Source organism: Gavia stellata, chromosome 1 (genome assembly GCF_030936135.1).
Source record: "Gavia stellata isolate bGavSte3 chromosome 1, bGavSte3.hap2, whole genome shotgun sequence".
NCBI classification, from domain to species: domain Eukaryota; kingdom Metazoa; phylum Chordata; class Aves; order Gaviiformes; family Gaviidae; genus Gavia; species Gavia stellata.
This window is the reverse complement of record NC_082594.1, coordinates 67202554-67217841: the sequence shown is the minus strand read 5'-3', so window position 1 is coordinate 67217841 and position 15288 is coordinate 67202554. Positions and strand designations below refer to the sequence as shown.

Sequence of the window (15288 nt, the reverse complement as noted above, 5' to 3'; positions counted from 1 at the left end):
CAGGGTGTGAAGCCTCAGTACGTATTTCTGAAAGGATTGTGGTGCTCCATTTCAAAGTGAAGTGGTAGTTCTTATCCAGGCTGCTGAGTGGCACCAAGAGTGGTGTTTTGTATGTGGTGAAGCTGCTAAGAAAATTCTCCTAAGGGGTAGATTTCATCATACATAACTCCAGCTACTTAAAATGTGTTTATCTCAGGTGGCTATCTGTGCCCCTCTGTAGTCAACGGAGAGCCAGACACATCCAAATACCTTCTACACCTACTGTAGAATGGGATGAATTACCTTCTGATGGTATCTGTCTTTGTTTCAGCTGGCTATAGAGGGAACCTAGATGAGAAGTATCTGTGCTGCCAAAACCAACATCTTGTCAATACTTCTTTCATTCCCTTGATGTTGGCTGTTCTCATTTGTTCTTTCTGTTCTCCACTTCAGAACTTTCCTTCAGTCATTTGCCTGGGACTTGCAAGGGAGGGAGGGGGGTAATGTGGAAGAATAGAAGGATGCCTGAGATTTGATGAAGAAGGAGTGATGTTACACAAAAAAAGAAAAAAAAAAATCAGCTGGATTTCACAGCTGGAGAAATGCTAATGGGTTTGGAACCAGCCTAAGCAAGCCTTAGTCCAGTAAGCACTCCAAACTGGTAAGAATTCCCGCTTGCAAACATCAACAAAAGCACTTATCTAAGAATGGTTAAAAATTATTACAGATTTAAGGATAACAAATACAATCAAGAAGCAAAAACTAAATACAGCATTAAAAGGAAAGGGGACAAAAGTGAAACATAAATTTAGATTCACTGATCAGCAGTGCTGACATTAGAGGAATCCACCACATACTTCCTTTCATGGATGCTCTTTTATTGATTAAAATGGAACAAGCTCATTTCATCACTTAAACAGAGGCAGCTGTTCAGAGCAGTATGCGAACAATAAACCAGAAATTAGCAGCATACCATGTGTCATAAATGTTTATGCTTCCTGGTAAAAAATGGTGGAATTGACATAGATCAAGACTACTACAGCTGACATTGTTTTAGCAGCAGGAACTTTTTTTACACCAAAGTCTGTTAATGTCTTTACAAATCCTCTTTCACATCACAGTGACTGCATTGCTTTCTCAAGAAACACACACTCTTTATCAGAAATGCATTACAATTAAATTACAAGCTTTCATGTAGTGAAGTTCTACCTGCAGAGTGTGGAAGATTGTATCTGGCTGACAGGGATACTCATCCATTTAATTTTATCTCATTCTTCAAAAAGAGGATCGGAAACCACCTGTCCTTTTCACAGGGCACACCCCACCTCACCTTCTCCACCGAGCGCACATAAGCACTTATCCCAGATTCCTTACTGAGACTTTTTATCCCCTGCTCCTGCTTGCTAGGGAGAGTAATCGATTTTTTTATTGTTCCACAAACACATTTCATGGGTCATAAAGTTTACTTTTGTTTTCAGCTGTGTGACAGTAATGCTTTCATTACATAAACACAAGAAAACAAACTAGCAGTTAAAAAGTGTCCTGTTACGCACTTAATTCTGTGTGCTGTTTCCAAGCTCAGATCTTAAAGGAACCACATCCCAAAAGACTTCCACTTAATAAGATTGAGGACTTAAATTGAATTGGTGGCTTCAGACTCTGACTCAAAAGAACAGTGCCAGTCTTTAAAGACTGGAGTGTCGAAAACAAGTTGTGCTGGTGCATGCATATTTTCATACCTATATATGTATGAATCTATCGATCTATCTATCTCCCTTCTGTTTCTACAGAATTTAAGCTTCCAGAAGCAAACTGAAGTCATTCTGGTTGCCAAGAAAGCTCTTCAAATAGAAGCCGAAGTCTCTCTTTCCTAATTTTTTTCCTTTGTAATAAATTTCCCATTTCTTTCTACCAATTATAACAGTGAAAACATGGTAGTTTCTTATCTGAGACTGAGCTAATGCTGTGTTGTGTCACAAGCTGGGCAATCTGGGGTGGGTAAGACCTGGGACTGGTACAACCAAAAGGCCAGCACAGGGTTGTATGAGAGGGAAAGAACTACTGTGCTAGGCTGCAGCTGGATGTACCTGGAGGCATCTTTCTAGGTATGTCAGACAGACACAGCCCTGCTGATGGAACAGAAAGACTACTACAGGCCTGACTGTACTTCCCATTACAGCTTTACTAGCTAAACCATCCTGGCAGAGTCATCTATAAAGAGTGCAAAAAGTACTTTGCACAATAAAGACATTGTGTCAGTGGCATAGTGGCATAGACTTTTTGGTCATTATGCCAGGTATTTGCCAGCACATCAGCTCTAAATACATATAGATGTGTGAACATATAGTACATGTTATATATTATATGGTTATAGTATCATAGCAGATTTATGTACTATAATATTTACATATAAATAAATATTTGCATGACTACCTGATGAATCTGCATTGGTAAAATCTGAAAGCATAGACCTGTAGATACATGACGTGAAATGCTGATGCATAAGGAACTAGGCAGAGAAGAGCTGAAACATCCCCCACACTTCCTTTGGTAATTCACACAGTGAGAGCATCTATTTTTGTCTTTGAGTCCCTGAACTTGAAAGTTCTCAAGACACTATGGGGAAATTCAGGCTATTTAACTTCAGGCATTTAACGCACTGACAGCACTTAGATGATGGTTTCACAGCATAGTGAATTGATATAACACTTTATTACTAGCAAAAAGGACAAGTCCTGTTCCCTCCTCCCACAGACTCCTCTCTACTCTCATCCATGCAGGCCCACCAGTTACTTTTGCTATGTCTGATGCTCACTTGGCTATGAACCTTTTCACTCACTAATACAGTGGAAACTATTTTTGGCTGGGGCAAGGAAGAGGAGAAGGAGTCGGCAAGACAGAGGAAGGAGCAAAGAAGGGAAGAGGAGAAAGGAAGGCCTTTTTGTGTCAGTGGATATTTATATTTATTATAAATTGGAAATCCTCACTTTAAATGCACAAGGTCAAAGAACTGCATTAAAAAAAATCCCAAATATTTTACTTGGTCCTTCATTCATGGAATACATCATACTAATAGCAGCAAAATTTCTTTCATATTATACTAATGAAAATAAATTATAAATGACTTTTCAACTGTTTAGATTTTTATTGCCCATAAAATTTTCTTCTTTTAATTTCACTTGCCGTCACTTGGGATGGTGCTTTCATACCCACAGACACAGAACTGTCCTCCTCCTTTTCAGCTGAAATAACTGAGCCTTCAAAACATCTCCAGTTATTTGTCTTGCTTCTATCCATGACTTTGCTGAATATTCTCCTTCATTACAAGGAATAATGCAGATTTCCCACACCTACCATGGAGGGACCACATTCAAAATCCTTCCCAAAAAGGATTTAAAAGGGGTCACAAAGCTGATTCCTGCCAAATAAGGCGGCTAATACCCAAGACTGCACCATGTTTATAGAATAACAGGAGCCTGGACAGTCTATACATAGGCTGCTCTGCTCTAAACTCAAAACTGGGTGGAGTTGTAGTATGATATCTTTTGTAATCTCCTCATTATTATAGCAGAGAAATATAATTGTCACTGAACATGGGATTCTTCTTCCACACTTCAGCTATCTAAAACTCCAGAGCCTAGCCTAAATCACTCTTCAAGGCTCCTTGCACAGCCTAAGGAGAGAACAAGATGCCTCCAAAGGGCACCGCATTACAGGGGTCTAACAGCTAGGCATAAGAGAGCAGGAAGATGCTTTCAAAGAGTAAGTTGCTTGATCTTACCAGCTAATAAGATGTTGCTGTATTTTGAAAGGAATGCAGATACCTAAAGAAGAGCCACGCTCGAGCTCATACAAGTGTCAGTGTCAACCTGTACTGGTTATCTTTACATAAATCTCCTCGTCTGTTTCTGAAATGTGCAGTTAGATCACACCACAAAATATAGCACACATTTATGACTGAAAAGATAGTAGTAGGTCTTTTCAGTTTTAATCATTTAAAGGTGCTAAACACGACAAGGATGATTGCTGATTTGTTCCATTATTGTAATTTTTACATCAGCATTAATTGTTTTTCCCTGAACTATGTGAAATATGAGCACACAAAAATAATCACTGAAAAAAAGAAGTGCTGTTGACTTTCTCTGAAGCTTAAGTTCAAGGGAGAAATAATACCTTGGTAATGACAAAGATTGCCTTTACATTATGTGCATTTCCCCTGCACTACGATAAACACTTCTTGCATTTATTTGGGCAGGAACATCAAAGATAGTCTCAGGAGATCTACAGAGTTTTAATGGTTTTTCTCTTTATGTAAACAAGCTGCTTTAATTAGCTTCATATGTGATATGGAATCTACCAGCATTTAGCATCTTTGATCAAAATCTGCGCTAAAGCCAGTTTCTTCCAGGATGTTTGATTTGCATGAAAGAGCAGATGAAGCACAATATGTTTGAACAGAGCAGAGTAGGTATCCGTATCAGTATCTTTTGTCGGTGTACATATTAATAACCACCACCTTTACGTAAAATGTCGAGTGGGCATTTTCTGATGGACATAATCAATTTACAAGATACATTGGTTTTGAAAAGTGAAAGAAGTTTGGCTCTTCTGAAAACTGGCTCATACATGTAACTCCTTTAAAAAAGCTTTTCTTCTGAAACAGATGCAAAGTCTAGTGGCAAGAAAATAACCAGAGATAATATTGAAATACTGCCTCACATAAATCTCAACACAGGGTAGGAACACATGCATTGTCAGGGAAGTCTATCAACTAAAAACAGAAGAGAAAATTATTGCTTTGTTTCTCCAACTTCTCCTATAGTTGCTTTTTAACACTTAATTTGAAATCTAATTATTGTTGACAGAGGTTGGGAAGTAAGCATATTAAGGCACCTAAACTTAGCATCCCTCGAGAAGTCTGAAGAAATAGCTTTGCCTTTTCTGTTTGTGTGCAGAGCTCCATGGTTTAACCTCCCTCATGTTTTCAAATTCTGCTTTTGTCAGAAGCAATGTGTCCTCAGTTAAAAACACTGCAACCATCTCTCTGAATAACTCAAGGACCAGGCTGAGCCAGCTGAGCATTAGATCTGAGTATGTCCTAGACAAGCCAGCAAGAAAATTAACTGTGTGTTAGCATGAAGAAAAAACAAGCAAGACTCAGCAATGGATGAATTCAGGTCTCAGACCTGCTGCAGACAACTGTCTTCATCCTAACTAGTACTGAGGTTTGCGCTAACTCACACCTCCTGAGGGGTCTCTCCTGCTTCTCTGACCCCTCCTTGTCCTCTCTGTGTCCTTTATGCTCCTGTACCTCCTCCCACTCCCCTCCTGCTTTTGCCGCTCTCTGCCACAGCTGCGCTGCTGTCAGGGTGACTGCCACGACCCTACCGAGAGCTCTTGCAGGCACCATTGTGATATTGCAAATGTTCAAAACCCTGACAGTTATTATGGTGCCCTTGCATCTCCCAGTTGCATCTCCCAATCACTCTTGCAGGCACCGCAGTTTCAGCATGCTCATTTTCAGCCTTGTGAACAGTATGGCTTGATGAGATTGGCATTGGAAAGATGTGTGAGGGGAAACTGCGAGCTTGGTTTATCCATCAGGTTAGCTAAAACAACATGCATGGCGTCTTATCGACATTGCACATTTAGAGAGTGCTTCATTTCTGGGTGCTAGCTCATGCCACCTCCACATTTATCTGAAGAGAAACCTTTTACAGCAGTCCCTCACACTTACTGCTCTCACTTACTCTGCTGCCATGAACCCCCCGCGCATCCAGCCTTCCCCACCTCTGTATGCAACTTCAGCATTTCGTTTTCTAATTGCAAATACTTTGTACTGTAATGTTAGAAGAAGGCAAGCAAGCAAACAAGCAAGGACACTTCATGTCTTACAATCAAATCCATCTGATTTGAGCAGTATCATATTTTCCACCCATCCGGCTGGACTAAGTGTGCCTTTGGAACAAAACAACTTACAGCTATACTCTGTTCTTCGATCCATGACCTGCTTTGCAGGGGGTAAGAGAGGCAAAAAGGGACAGCAACACATTATTCTTCTATTTCTGCTGTTTGCCAGTTAGAAACACCCCAAATCAGTGCAAATCTTTAGTCAAAGGGGAACTGGTGCCAAGTTCTGCATAGCAGAGCCAAGCATGCATGCTAAGAGCTGAAGTGAAATCATGCTAGTCAATGAGGCAAAGCCTGCTTCTGCGAGCAGCAGTTCCTTTGAATTAAGGGTTATACCTTGGTCAGCACATCGAGCTCCCACTGTGGGCCCTGGGATGCCAAGAACGAGGTCAAAGAGGTGCAACATTATTAATGTTGTGTTTTAAGAGCAAACCATTGCCCATTCTGCCAAACTGTACTTTGGTTCTTTCTCAAACCCTGTGCTCGCATTGATTGAGAGCTGGGTATTTGCTGGACTAGTTCTGCTAACCATTACATATTTCATATTGCACTTAGCATTTCATCAACCATGAATAAATCTGGACTTACAGAGGATAGGTCACAAGGAAATAGAACTTCAAGACAAAAAGAGAAATAGATTTACGGAGAAAAGGTCAATTTAAAATAGATATTTTTTTTTTCCTAGTGTAATTGAATCTACATTCATTTTCAATTTAAAAAAGAAAAAATGAAGTATTGAGTCATTACAAGGGCCAGATAATTGTCAGAGCTACACTGTCTTGAACTCAAATTATACTGCAGTAACTGCTCAAAGGAAGTCCATTTAAAATAGAAGCAACTGAGTAAACAATTTCTTTTCCTTCCCACCCCCTTTTGTCCTGCTGCAATGCATAGAATTTTTAGCTACAGGAATATGACATTTCTGTTACATATCTGTGCTTATATAAATCTTTACAATCTTATTGATGGCTGCAAATTTGTTAAAGCTGCTCTAAACCCTTCCAATCGAATATACTCAGTTACACTCCGGGGAATAATTACTACCCTCAGCTGTAGTATGACATAAACCCTTTCAATGGAATTTCCGTAACGTTTGAAAACAAGCAGCTCAGCCTTAGCAAAGAGAGCATTAAAAGGCTTAGCCCAATGTGGATAGTACTCAAGGCAAGAAGCATAATTAAACTTTCTAGTTATTTTATTGGTCTGTTCTCCAGAAACCCAGTCTTTCAACAGCCAGATCATCACTAACTGTTATTAGCAGAAAGCAGTTTCCCTTGTTCCATGCTGGGAAATGCAAACAGGCACTAATACCAAACATACTGGATGCTTATTTCTCCACAGTCCTTCCGTAAATGACACAACACATTGAGTATTATACGGTTTAACCACTGCTTACCCACCTTACATCTTTTTCAGCTATTTTACCTTCTGCTAAGGACAGAGGCAATAGAAAACTAAGAGGCAGATTAGAAGAAAACTGAAAGCTAAAACAACTGTAAAATGTTATGCCTGTTAGTAAAGTAGCATGAATGCTGTGGAAGACAAAGATATTTTCATCTGCCCGCCATTAAGTCTGCAACTTGGAACCTGCTGTTCATCCTGGTCTCTGATGTAGAAATCAGGGACAATAGTTCTTAAAAACAAATAAGCTGTTTTGCTAGTAGCAAAATTAATGAAGCCTTGCCTGCTGCAGATTTGTGTCTCACAGGTCATGTCCCATTTGGATTGCCTAGTGTTTAATAAGAGGTGAGCTGACACTGCAGCCTTTACCACCATCGGAGTACTAATTCATAATTCTCTCCTCTACCCACCTGTGAATTTTCATAAAACTTGAAGGAATTTCACACCTTTGAAGTCTCTGCCTCCCTGCTGAATTTGCCTCATATTGGTCAACACATTCAACAAATGGAATGGGGAACAGAGAAAGACACAGACAAACATCATGGCTTTATAAATCTCATTCCTTTGGAAAACTCAGCTAGAAACAAGAGTTAAAAGCAGGGGAATACTTCCAAATATATCACTGAAACTTAAAGGCAATGCAAAAAAAGTGATATTATGAAAGAAGTTTTCCTACAGATACTGACAAGACGACTGCATTTACGAAGAAGAAAACAGGAAATCACAACAGACTACTTGTAAGTAAAGTAGTTCCTCATTAGTAAGAAGCAAAGTAAATCCATCATTTCCTCCTCTGAGCATAACACCACTGTTGATTTATACCAGTGAGGGCTCTGCATTATGAAATTAATCATATTTCACGATGCTTGGCTATAATCAGTCTACTGTAAAATGCACATTGGACATGCTGTTATTCAACCAAGACACTGCTATTTTTTGCCGAGAGCAAGGAAAGTGTAAGACTTTCCACAAATACAGTCCTACACACTTCCCTTTACCCATATATCCCAAGGACTTTCTATGACTTCCTCACATAAATAAAAGCAAAGGGTTTGTAAAACCAAGCTAAATCTAAAAACAAACCACGCAGTGTCATGAGATCCTGTCTAGGACCCCCCTAGCCAGGGAATCTTGGTAGCAAGAGCTCTGGGTTTTTTCTTCTTTTAAAAATATCTTAGTTTCAGAGAAGTGTTCCTGACTTAAGCTTCTTGTGCAAGATGAGATCACCTGTTACGGTTGAGCTGATCGTGTGGCTTGTTGCTGCCCAAACTGGCATGACCCATGCATTTTGTCTCTCTTCCCATCCTTTTCCCAGCTACGTGGTCCTGGCCAAGCTCTGGCACTCATCTGATCCCGCCCTGGGTCGATTCAACTCACTAAACCAGCAGGAAAGTAATTCAGTGAAAAAAAGCAGGCTGCTTCTGTCAGAAGTTAAACCATCCCTTGCCCTGTACAGATGGAGTCACTGGCCAATTCATGCTTCTCTGAAACTTCTCAGAAATGGTGAAACAAATGACTAACATTTTGAGGCAGATGCAGCAGTTTTAAGTCAAATGGAAATCTCTGCTTTTCATGTTTTTAAGACATTCTGATATGAAAAAATGAAAATGAAAAGGGCTGTGGCTTACCATCTGTCTTCTGTTCTCTACCAGGTGGATGCCAACAATCCCTAGGAAAGATCCAAAGCCAAGCTAAGGCAAAGAACAAAACCAACAGAAACACATGAGGTCAGCTTATCTGGTCAACATAGCAAAGCATTACAGTGATATCTGAGCTGATGTATCATACAGATGGGCTAATTGGGGTAGGTCAGGGGAAAGGGTGGAAGTTACTGCTGGACATAAATCATATAATGTAATGGGGAGTGACCAGAACTGCAGCTCTTTGATATTTCAGAGCAAAACTTGTCATGTAATAAATGGAAGCCTGTATAGACATACGCTTCTATAACCTGGCTACTGTTACCATAGTCACGTATAGTTTTACACAGTGTAAAGCAAAAATTAAGTGAAATAGGAGAAAAGAACATTTGGCCCATACATCATTATTTTGGAAAATTGCAAAGCTTTAGGCAACTGCAGACAAACAGTGTTCCTCAAAAAATGGATGTGTTGCTGCCGCACAATAGACCGCAGTTCAAACCCTTAGAGGTGGGTTTGATTTTAATGACTAAACACTAGCACACATCCCAGAAAAAGTTCTTGCTAAAATGCCAAAAGGACCAGTACAGTTAGTTTCAACATGGTACAGCTGCAGGACAAAGGGTCTCTGGAGTAAGCTGGCCTTACTGTTCCTACCAGTGGTGCTTCAACACCACGCTGGCAAGAAAAGCCCTCTCCTTATGATGGGCCCATGAAGGTTTGGAGTGGTAGAAACTCCTTGGATTCATGGTTAACATGAGGTAAAGCGGCAACAGGTGAGATCAGCCTTTCATCAGACCTTCCTGGAGTCAGGATTCCCACTGGGCTCACGTAGGCTTGGAGAAAAGGGTTCTCCTTGGTGCCACACACCTGAGACGTAGCTGACCACAGACTGAGAAGCAGCAGAACTGCAGTGCAGGTGTCAACAGGCTCTTTCCGTAGAGCTCCCTCCTTGCCTTGCCTGGCCACTCGCTGCCTTGCAGTCACCTCAGTCTCAATCCCCCATCACTTCCACGCTCCTTGCTCCCCTCTTCACTAGGGCTGACACTGCTCCCTGCCCAGACATACCCCCAGTCACCCCCTCAGCACCACCCAACCCAACCCATGGACGGGGCATGACATTTCTGCTAAGGAATCTAAGCTCCTTTCTGGAATGAGGTCTCTGAATCTGGTTCAGAGCCTCTCCTCCAAGCACGAGTTAAGTTTTTAAGGACTACGCGTTCCAGCTAAGGGCTTGAGCAATGCCTGTGAACTCCTTGCTGTCAGGCACAACCGTTCACAGCAGAAAGCAAATCTCCTGCAAGCACTTTACTCACTCAGTATCACAACAGGAATCCGTCACTCCCTCTCAAGAAACCAAAAGTTGGGAAAGGAGATTTGCTCTTGAGTGCTTTGGGAAGATTTATGTGAAAGGGAGGCACAAGGACTAAAAGCAGAGACTTTGAAAGAGTGCGCAAGTGCATCCATGCTGACAGCTGAGTAGGAGAGAGACTTGGAACCATGAGCAAGGACACTCTGTTCAGGGGACAGTAACTTTGTAAATTAAGATAACTACATCAAAATGACACCTGGTTCCAAGACCCATTTTTCATCCTAACGGGAACAACCCATAAAGCCCCATTTATGTCTGATGCAGGGGACACAGAGCTGAATAATATTATCCATGTGAAGAAAAAATGAGCAAATATGGAACAATAGCAATTAAATCAGAAGGAGCAGAACCATAGATAGAGGTCATGATTTAAGCCACGGCTGAGAGTAGTTTAGGGTTTTTTTGTCTGTTTAGACAATAGGCTATTTGGGTTGGGAACTCTGGGAGTCCAGGTCAGCATGATGACTGGGACAACTGGACCCTGTAGACTCCTGGTTGAAAGACTATAAAAATAGCAAATGAAAATAACACAAGCAGTAGTCACAGAGAAGTGACATTAAAAATTTAAGTATAAACAATAGATATAAAGAAGTGAGGTTGAAGAATCTCCAACTCTGGCTTTGCAGCCCATTCCACAAAGACAGTCCTAAAACCAACTGATGATCAAGCAGTAATCTACTAGATGCAGACACCTTGTGAAGTGGAACATTATACTAACTCATCTACACACAGAAATATTTTATGTTAAATTACTTTGGATGCATAAATGCAGATAATACCTACCACTATAAAGATGTATTTAGGAAAAAGCTTTTTCCAAAACAAATGACAAGTGACCACATATGCAGAGAAATCAAAGCACCTAACTCTTTTTGAAGCCAATGACAACTAAGCAGAAGCCCAAATTATGTTGTGGATCTAGCCCTAAAGCCCTGATCTGCAAATGCTTCTAGGTGCAAGTAAATCTATGCAAGTGGATAGTCTTATTCATGTATGTAGGTGCTTGCAAGGTGGGGCCTAATTCTGCATGGTTTTTAAGACCAAAATCCCTTACCTAAGTCCGGTGGAGGTTTAGATCCCACCTACCAGCTCTGAAGTTAATATTTTACTACTGAATTCTATGAGAACTAGACCTTATTTTTAACTGTAATTAACACTGTCTGTCCTCATAATCTTTCTTTTCTTTGAGCCCAACAGTTAAATATGTAGTGTCGAATTCGCTCCCCTAGCTTTAGGTATCTAAAAGTTTGGGACCAGTGCTATGTTGGTTTTCTAAGCTCCCTCTACTGTCAGCGAAGAGAAGCACCTTTTGAGGGTTATTCAGCTCATTTTGAAAGAGGTGGCTGACTTTGAGCAGCAGCAGAGGAGAGGCCACCCCATAGTCCACCTGCCAATGCTGCACTCGAGTCAATATCCTCTGGCCATGAGGCAGGAACACAGCAGTGCTGTCACACACCTCTGACCAGGCTTTTGGCAAGATATCATGCAAGGTTTGCATAGCACCTTTAACCCTTGCTAAATGTTTGGGATATTTAGTGTATTCATGAAGTTTACAATGACAATTACCCATCACTCTCTCTCAATTACTTCAATAACCCATCACGTGCACAAAAATGATTCTGAATTTTATGAAAATTATTTAGCTGCAACAATCTTTTGAGGGGGAAAATTATTAATAAAAGGTTTTGTTTTCAAAGCGTTCTGAAAAATTCTAGCTATTTTGTCTAGTTATTAGTAACTTGGCCAAGTGCTGAGTCCTACACTTGGGTCACAACAACCCCATGCAACACTACAGGCTTGGGGACGAGTGGCTGGAAAGCTGCCCAGAGGAAAAGGACCTGGGAGTGTTGATTGACAGCCGGCTGAAGATGAGCCAGCAGTGTGCCCAGGTGGCCAAGATGGCCAATGGCATCCTGGCCTGTATCAGAAATGGTGTGGCCAGCAGGAGCAGGGAGGTGATCATACTTGGCACTGGTGAGGCCGCACCTCGAATACTGTGTTCAGTTTTGGGCCCCTCACTACAAGAAGGACACTGAGGTGCTGGAGCGCGTCCAGAGAAGGGCGACGAAGCTGGTGAGGGGTCTGGAGCACAAGTCTTATGAGGAACGGCTGAGGGAACTGGGGTTGTTCAGTCTGGAGAAGAGGAGGCTGAGGGGAGACCTTACTGCTCTCTGCAACTACCTGAAAGGGGGTTGCAGAGAGGTGGGTGCTGGTCTCTTCTCCCAAGTGACAAGTGATAGGACAAGAGGAAATGGCCTCAAATTGTGCCAGGGGAGGTTTAGACTGGATATTAGGAAAAAATTTCTTCACTGCAAGGGTTGTCAGACACTGGAACAGGCTGCCCAGGGAAGTGGTGGAGTCACCATCCCTGGAGGTATTTAAAAGATGTGTGGATGAGGCGCTTAGGAACATGGTTTAGTGGTGGACTTGGCAGGGTTATGTTTACGGTTGGACTTGATGATCTTAAAGGTCTTTTCCAACCTAAATGATTCTATGATTCTATTCTATGACTCCAAGATTTTAAAAAAAAGTATTTTAGTAGATTTAGTAGATTTTTCAGCTGAGTGAATAGACATTGCGTTATTTCTAAAAGAAACTAAATGCTGAAATAAACTGGTTTGTGCACATGGGTTTATTACTTATTGCACTTATTAAAGACAACAGTTTAAAATGAAACTTCTTTCAAGGGAATGAATTCAGATAATATGGTCTTCTAAAATATTTTAATTCAAATTACAGAAGAAGAAGAGACCTTTATCAGTATTAATCTGTCTATTTTAGGTTAATGAAAGGAAAATTCATTCTTTTAAGGTTTTATTCTTGGAGCTACTTTTTGTTCTATTTTTAAAACACCACTCCTTATAGATCATTATCCCAAAATTATCTTTCTGAAATCAGACCTGTTCTCAGCATGACACTAAGATGTAAGAGAACTTGCTTAGGAGGAACAGTTCTAACTCACAAATTATTAATGGCAATGCAAAATGTATGCACAGTATTAAAAGATACATATCCCTCTTCTCTGGGCATTTCATTCCACAGAGAACAAGAAATAACAGTGCCTTACAACACATTTTGGTAGTGGTGGGGCCACATACCTAAGCAGGTGCCTAACTGTAAGTACATGAGTTTCTTTCTTCACCTTGCACCCCCTGCCTCCTCTTAGCTGGCTCGGGGAGCCCAAATGAGGAAGATGGGCCTTTCTCTATTTGCTGCCCGTACTCCGCTTTTTTAAAACTTAGCCCAGGTATCTCAAAAAACTTTTTTAATCCAGGGGTTTCCACCCTTTTGGATATAACCAATCCCTTTGGGGCACTTCAGAAAAACAGAGTTTACCCCCCTACCTTACCACACCCTAGATCTAGATCAAAACAAAGGAGCATCCCTCTCCTGTGAAATGCAACAGGACTGAATTTTCTTTTATTCTTTTAATCAATCAGACCTTCCCATATCCAGCTGATAATAATTTATCTGGATGTACCCAATAATCTAAAATAGGTTTCTTTACTCACAACAATGCCTGGGTAGTAGCCTCCCACGGTAACATTTTCTGTTCTTGTGGTAGCTGCCAGACCGATGGTCAGTATGAAAACAGACACTACCAGCAGAGAGACTGTGAACCAAAATGAGGTCTTCTTCCTTTTTGCAAATTGTCCTGTAGGGAGTGGGGATAAAAAAAAAAAGAGAGCTTTTCATTGCAATCATGGCAGAACAAATACAAAGTAACGCAAGATTTTCTTTTGTTACTCTTTTCTGTTGTTAACCCACTGTTGTTCTCCCACTAAGGAAAAGAGCTGGCAGACAACAGAGGGAATTAAAAAACACAGTTAGCTAAAGCTCAGCATAGCTTAATGCACACTCATTGGGTACATGCATGAGGTGAGTTTTTATGAAGCTAAACTGAAAGTTGGTGACAATGATAATTATGCCTTTTCTTCAGTAACGTTCATAATTAAGTGTTGCTCACATCCATAAGTCAGATCCTGCAGGCTTTAAATGCTTACCTACGGGAAGGGCCAATTTGACTCTACCCGGACAGAACGTAAAAATTTGTATTTTAAACAAGGTTAGCAGAAGCTCTGCATACTATCATGAAAATGAATGTGCTCCTCATGTTTATGAGGGTAAGCAAACCAATCTGTATCTCTGAAGCAAAGCTGTAATATAGTTGATCAGGTAATGATATATGGGACTACCTTTTTAAGTAGTAGTTGCTCAGGGATTTGCATTCATATATCCGAAAGTGAAAAACTGCAGGCTCATCTACTGCTTTCAGCCTGCTTCAAGCTACTTAACCTTGTTATTGTGGTGGCATATCTGAGCTGCAGCCACAGGTTACTAACACCAGAGCCCCAGCCCACAGCACAAACTTATGTGAGACATTTAAAAACAGCAATCGATACAGGACCCTAACTAACGAAAGGCACCCAAATGAATCAAACTGTGGCCCCCCTTTCTGGTCCCTTTTGCTTCGAAAGGCAAGGCAAGACTGTGCAGGACCACCCCTGGAGCACCGGGCCATGCGATGCTGTGCCACCCTAGGCTGCAACCGGGCGGCACGGGGCTCCAGCGAGACCACAACCTGTCCACAGCACAGGGCCAGTGTCGCTCCCCGCCGCAGACGCACGAAGCTGCCCGCGCACCCAGTCTCGGGATGAGGCAGAGGCTGTGCTGTTGCACTGAGTACTGGAGGCAACAGCCCTCACCAGGGATGGGTAGGTGAGAGGGGAAGGCAGCCTTGTGTGGATCAGGCTCTGCGGGTGAGGCATGATGGTGCTGCTGTAAGCAAAAGCGGGGGAAACACAGGAAAGTCAAAAAGCAAGCAGAAGCCCTTTGCAGAGTCACTTGAGCTATGTGGCCAATTTGAAGTCAGGTAACTCAGTTAAATGTTTACAAGTTCAAAAGCCAGGCCAGACTGGTGATGTTTGCAAACCAAGTCAAATAACTTCAGTGAATAAATAAACACATTTATAATAAAAATCTGTG

The 15288-nt window shown here is 41.4% G+C and overlaps 1 protein-coding gene across 1 annotated transcript in view; it reads right to left on the bottom strand.

The window, feature by feature from the left end:
- TMEM255B (transmembrane protein 255B) overlaps positions 1–15288 on the bottom strand; it is a 75136-nt gene that overhangs the window by 53127 nt on the left and 6721 nt on the right. The window contains exons 2-3 of the mRNA XM_059825132.1: positions 13815–13957; positions 8919–8981 (exon numbers count right to left, since the gene is read on the bottom strand). Coding sequence (XP_059681115.1) covers positions 8919–8981; positions 13815–13957 — 206 coding nt within the window. The remainder of the gene's footprint in view (positions 1–8918; positions 8982–13814; positions 13958–15288) is intronic.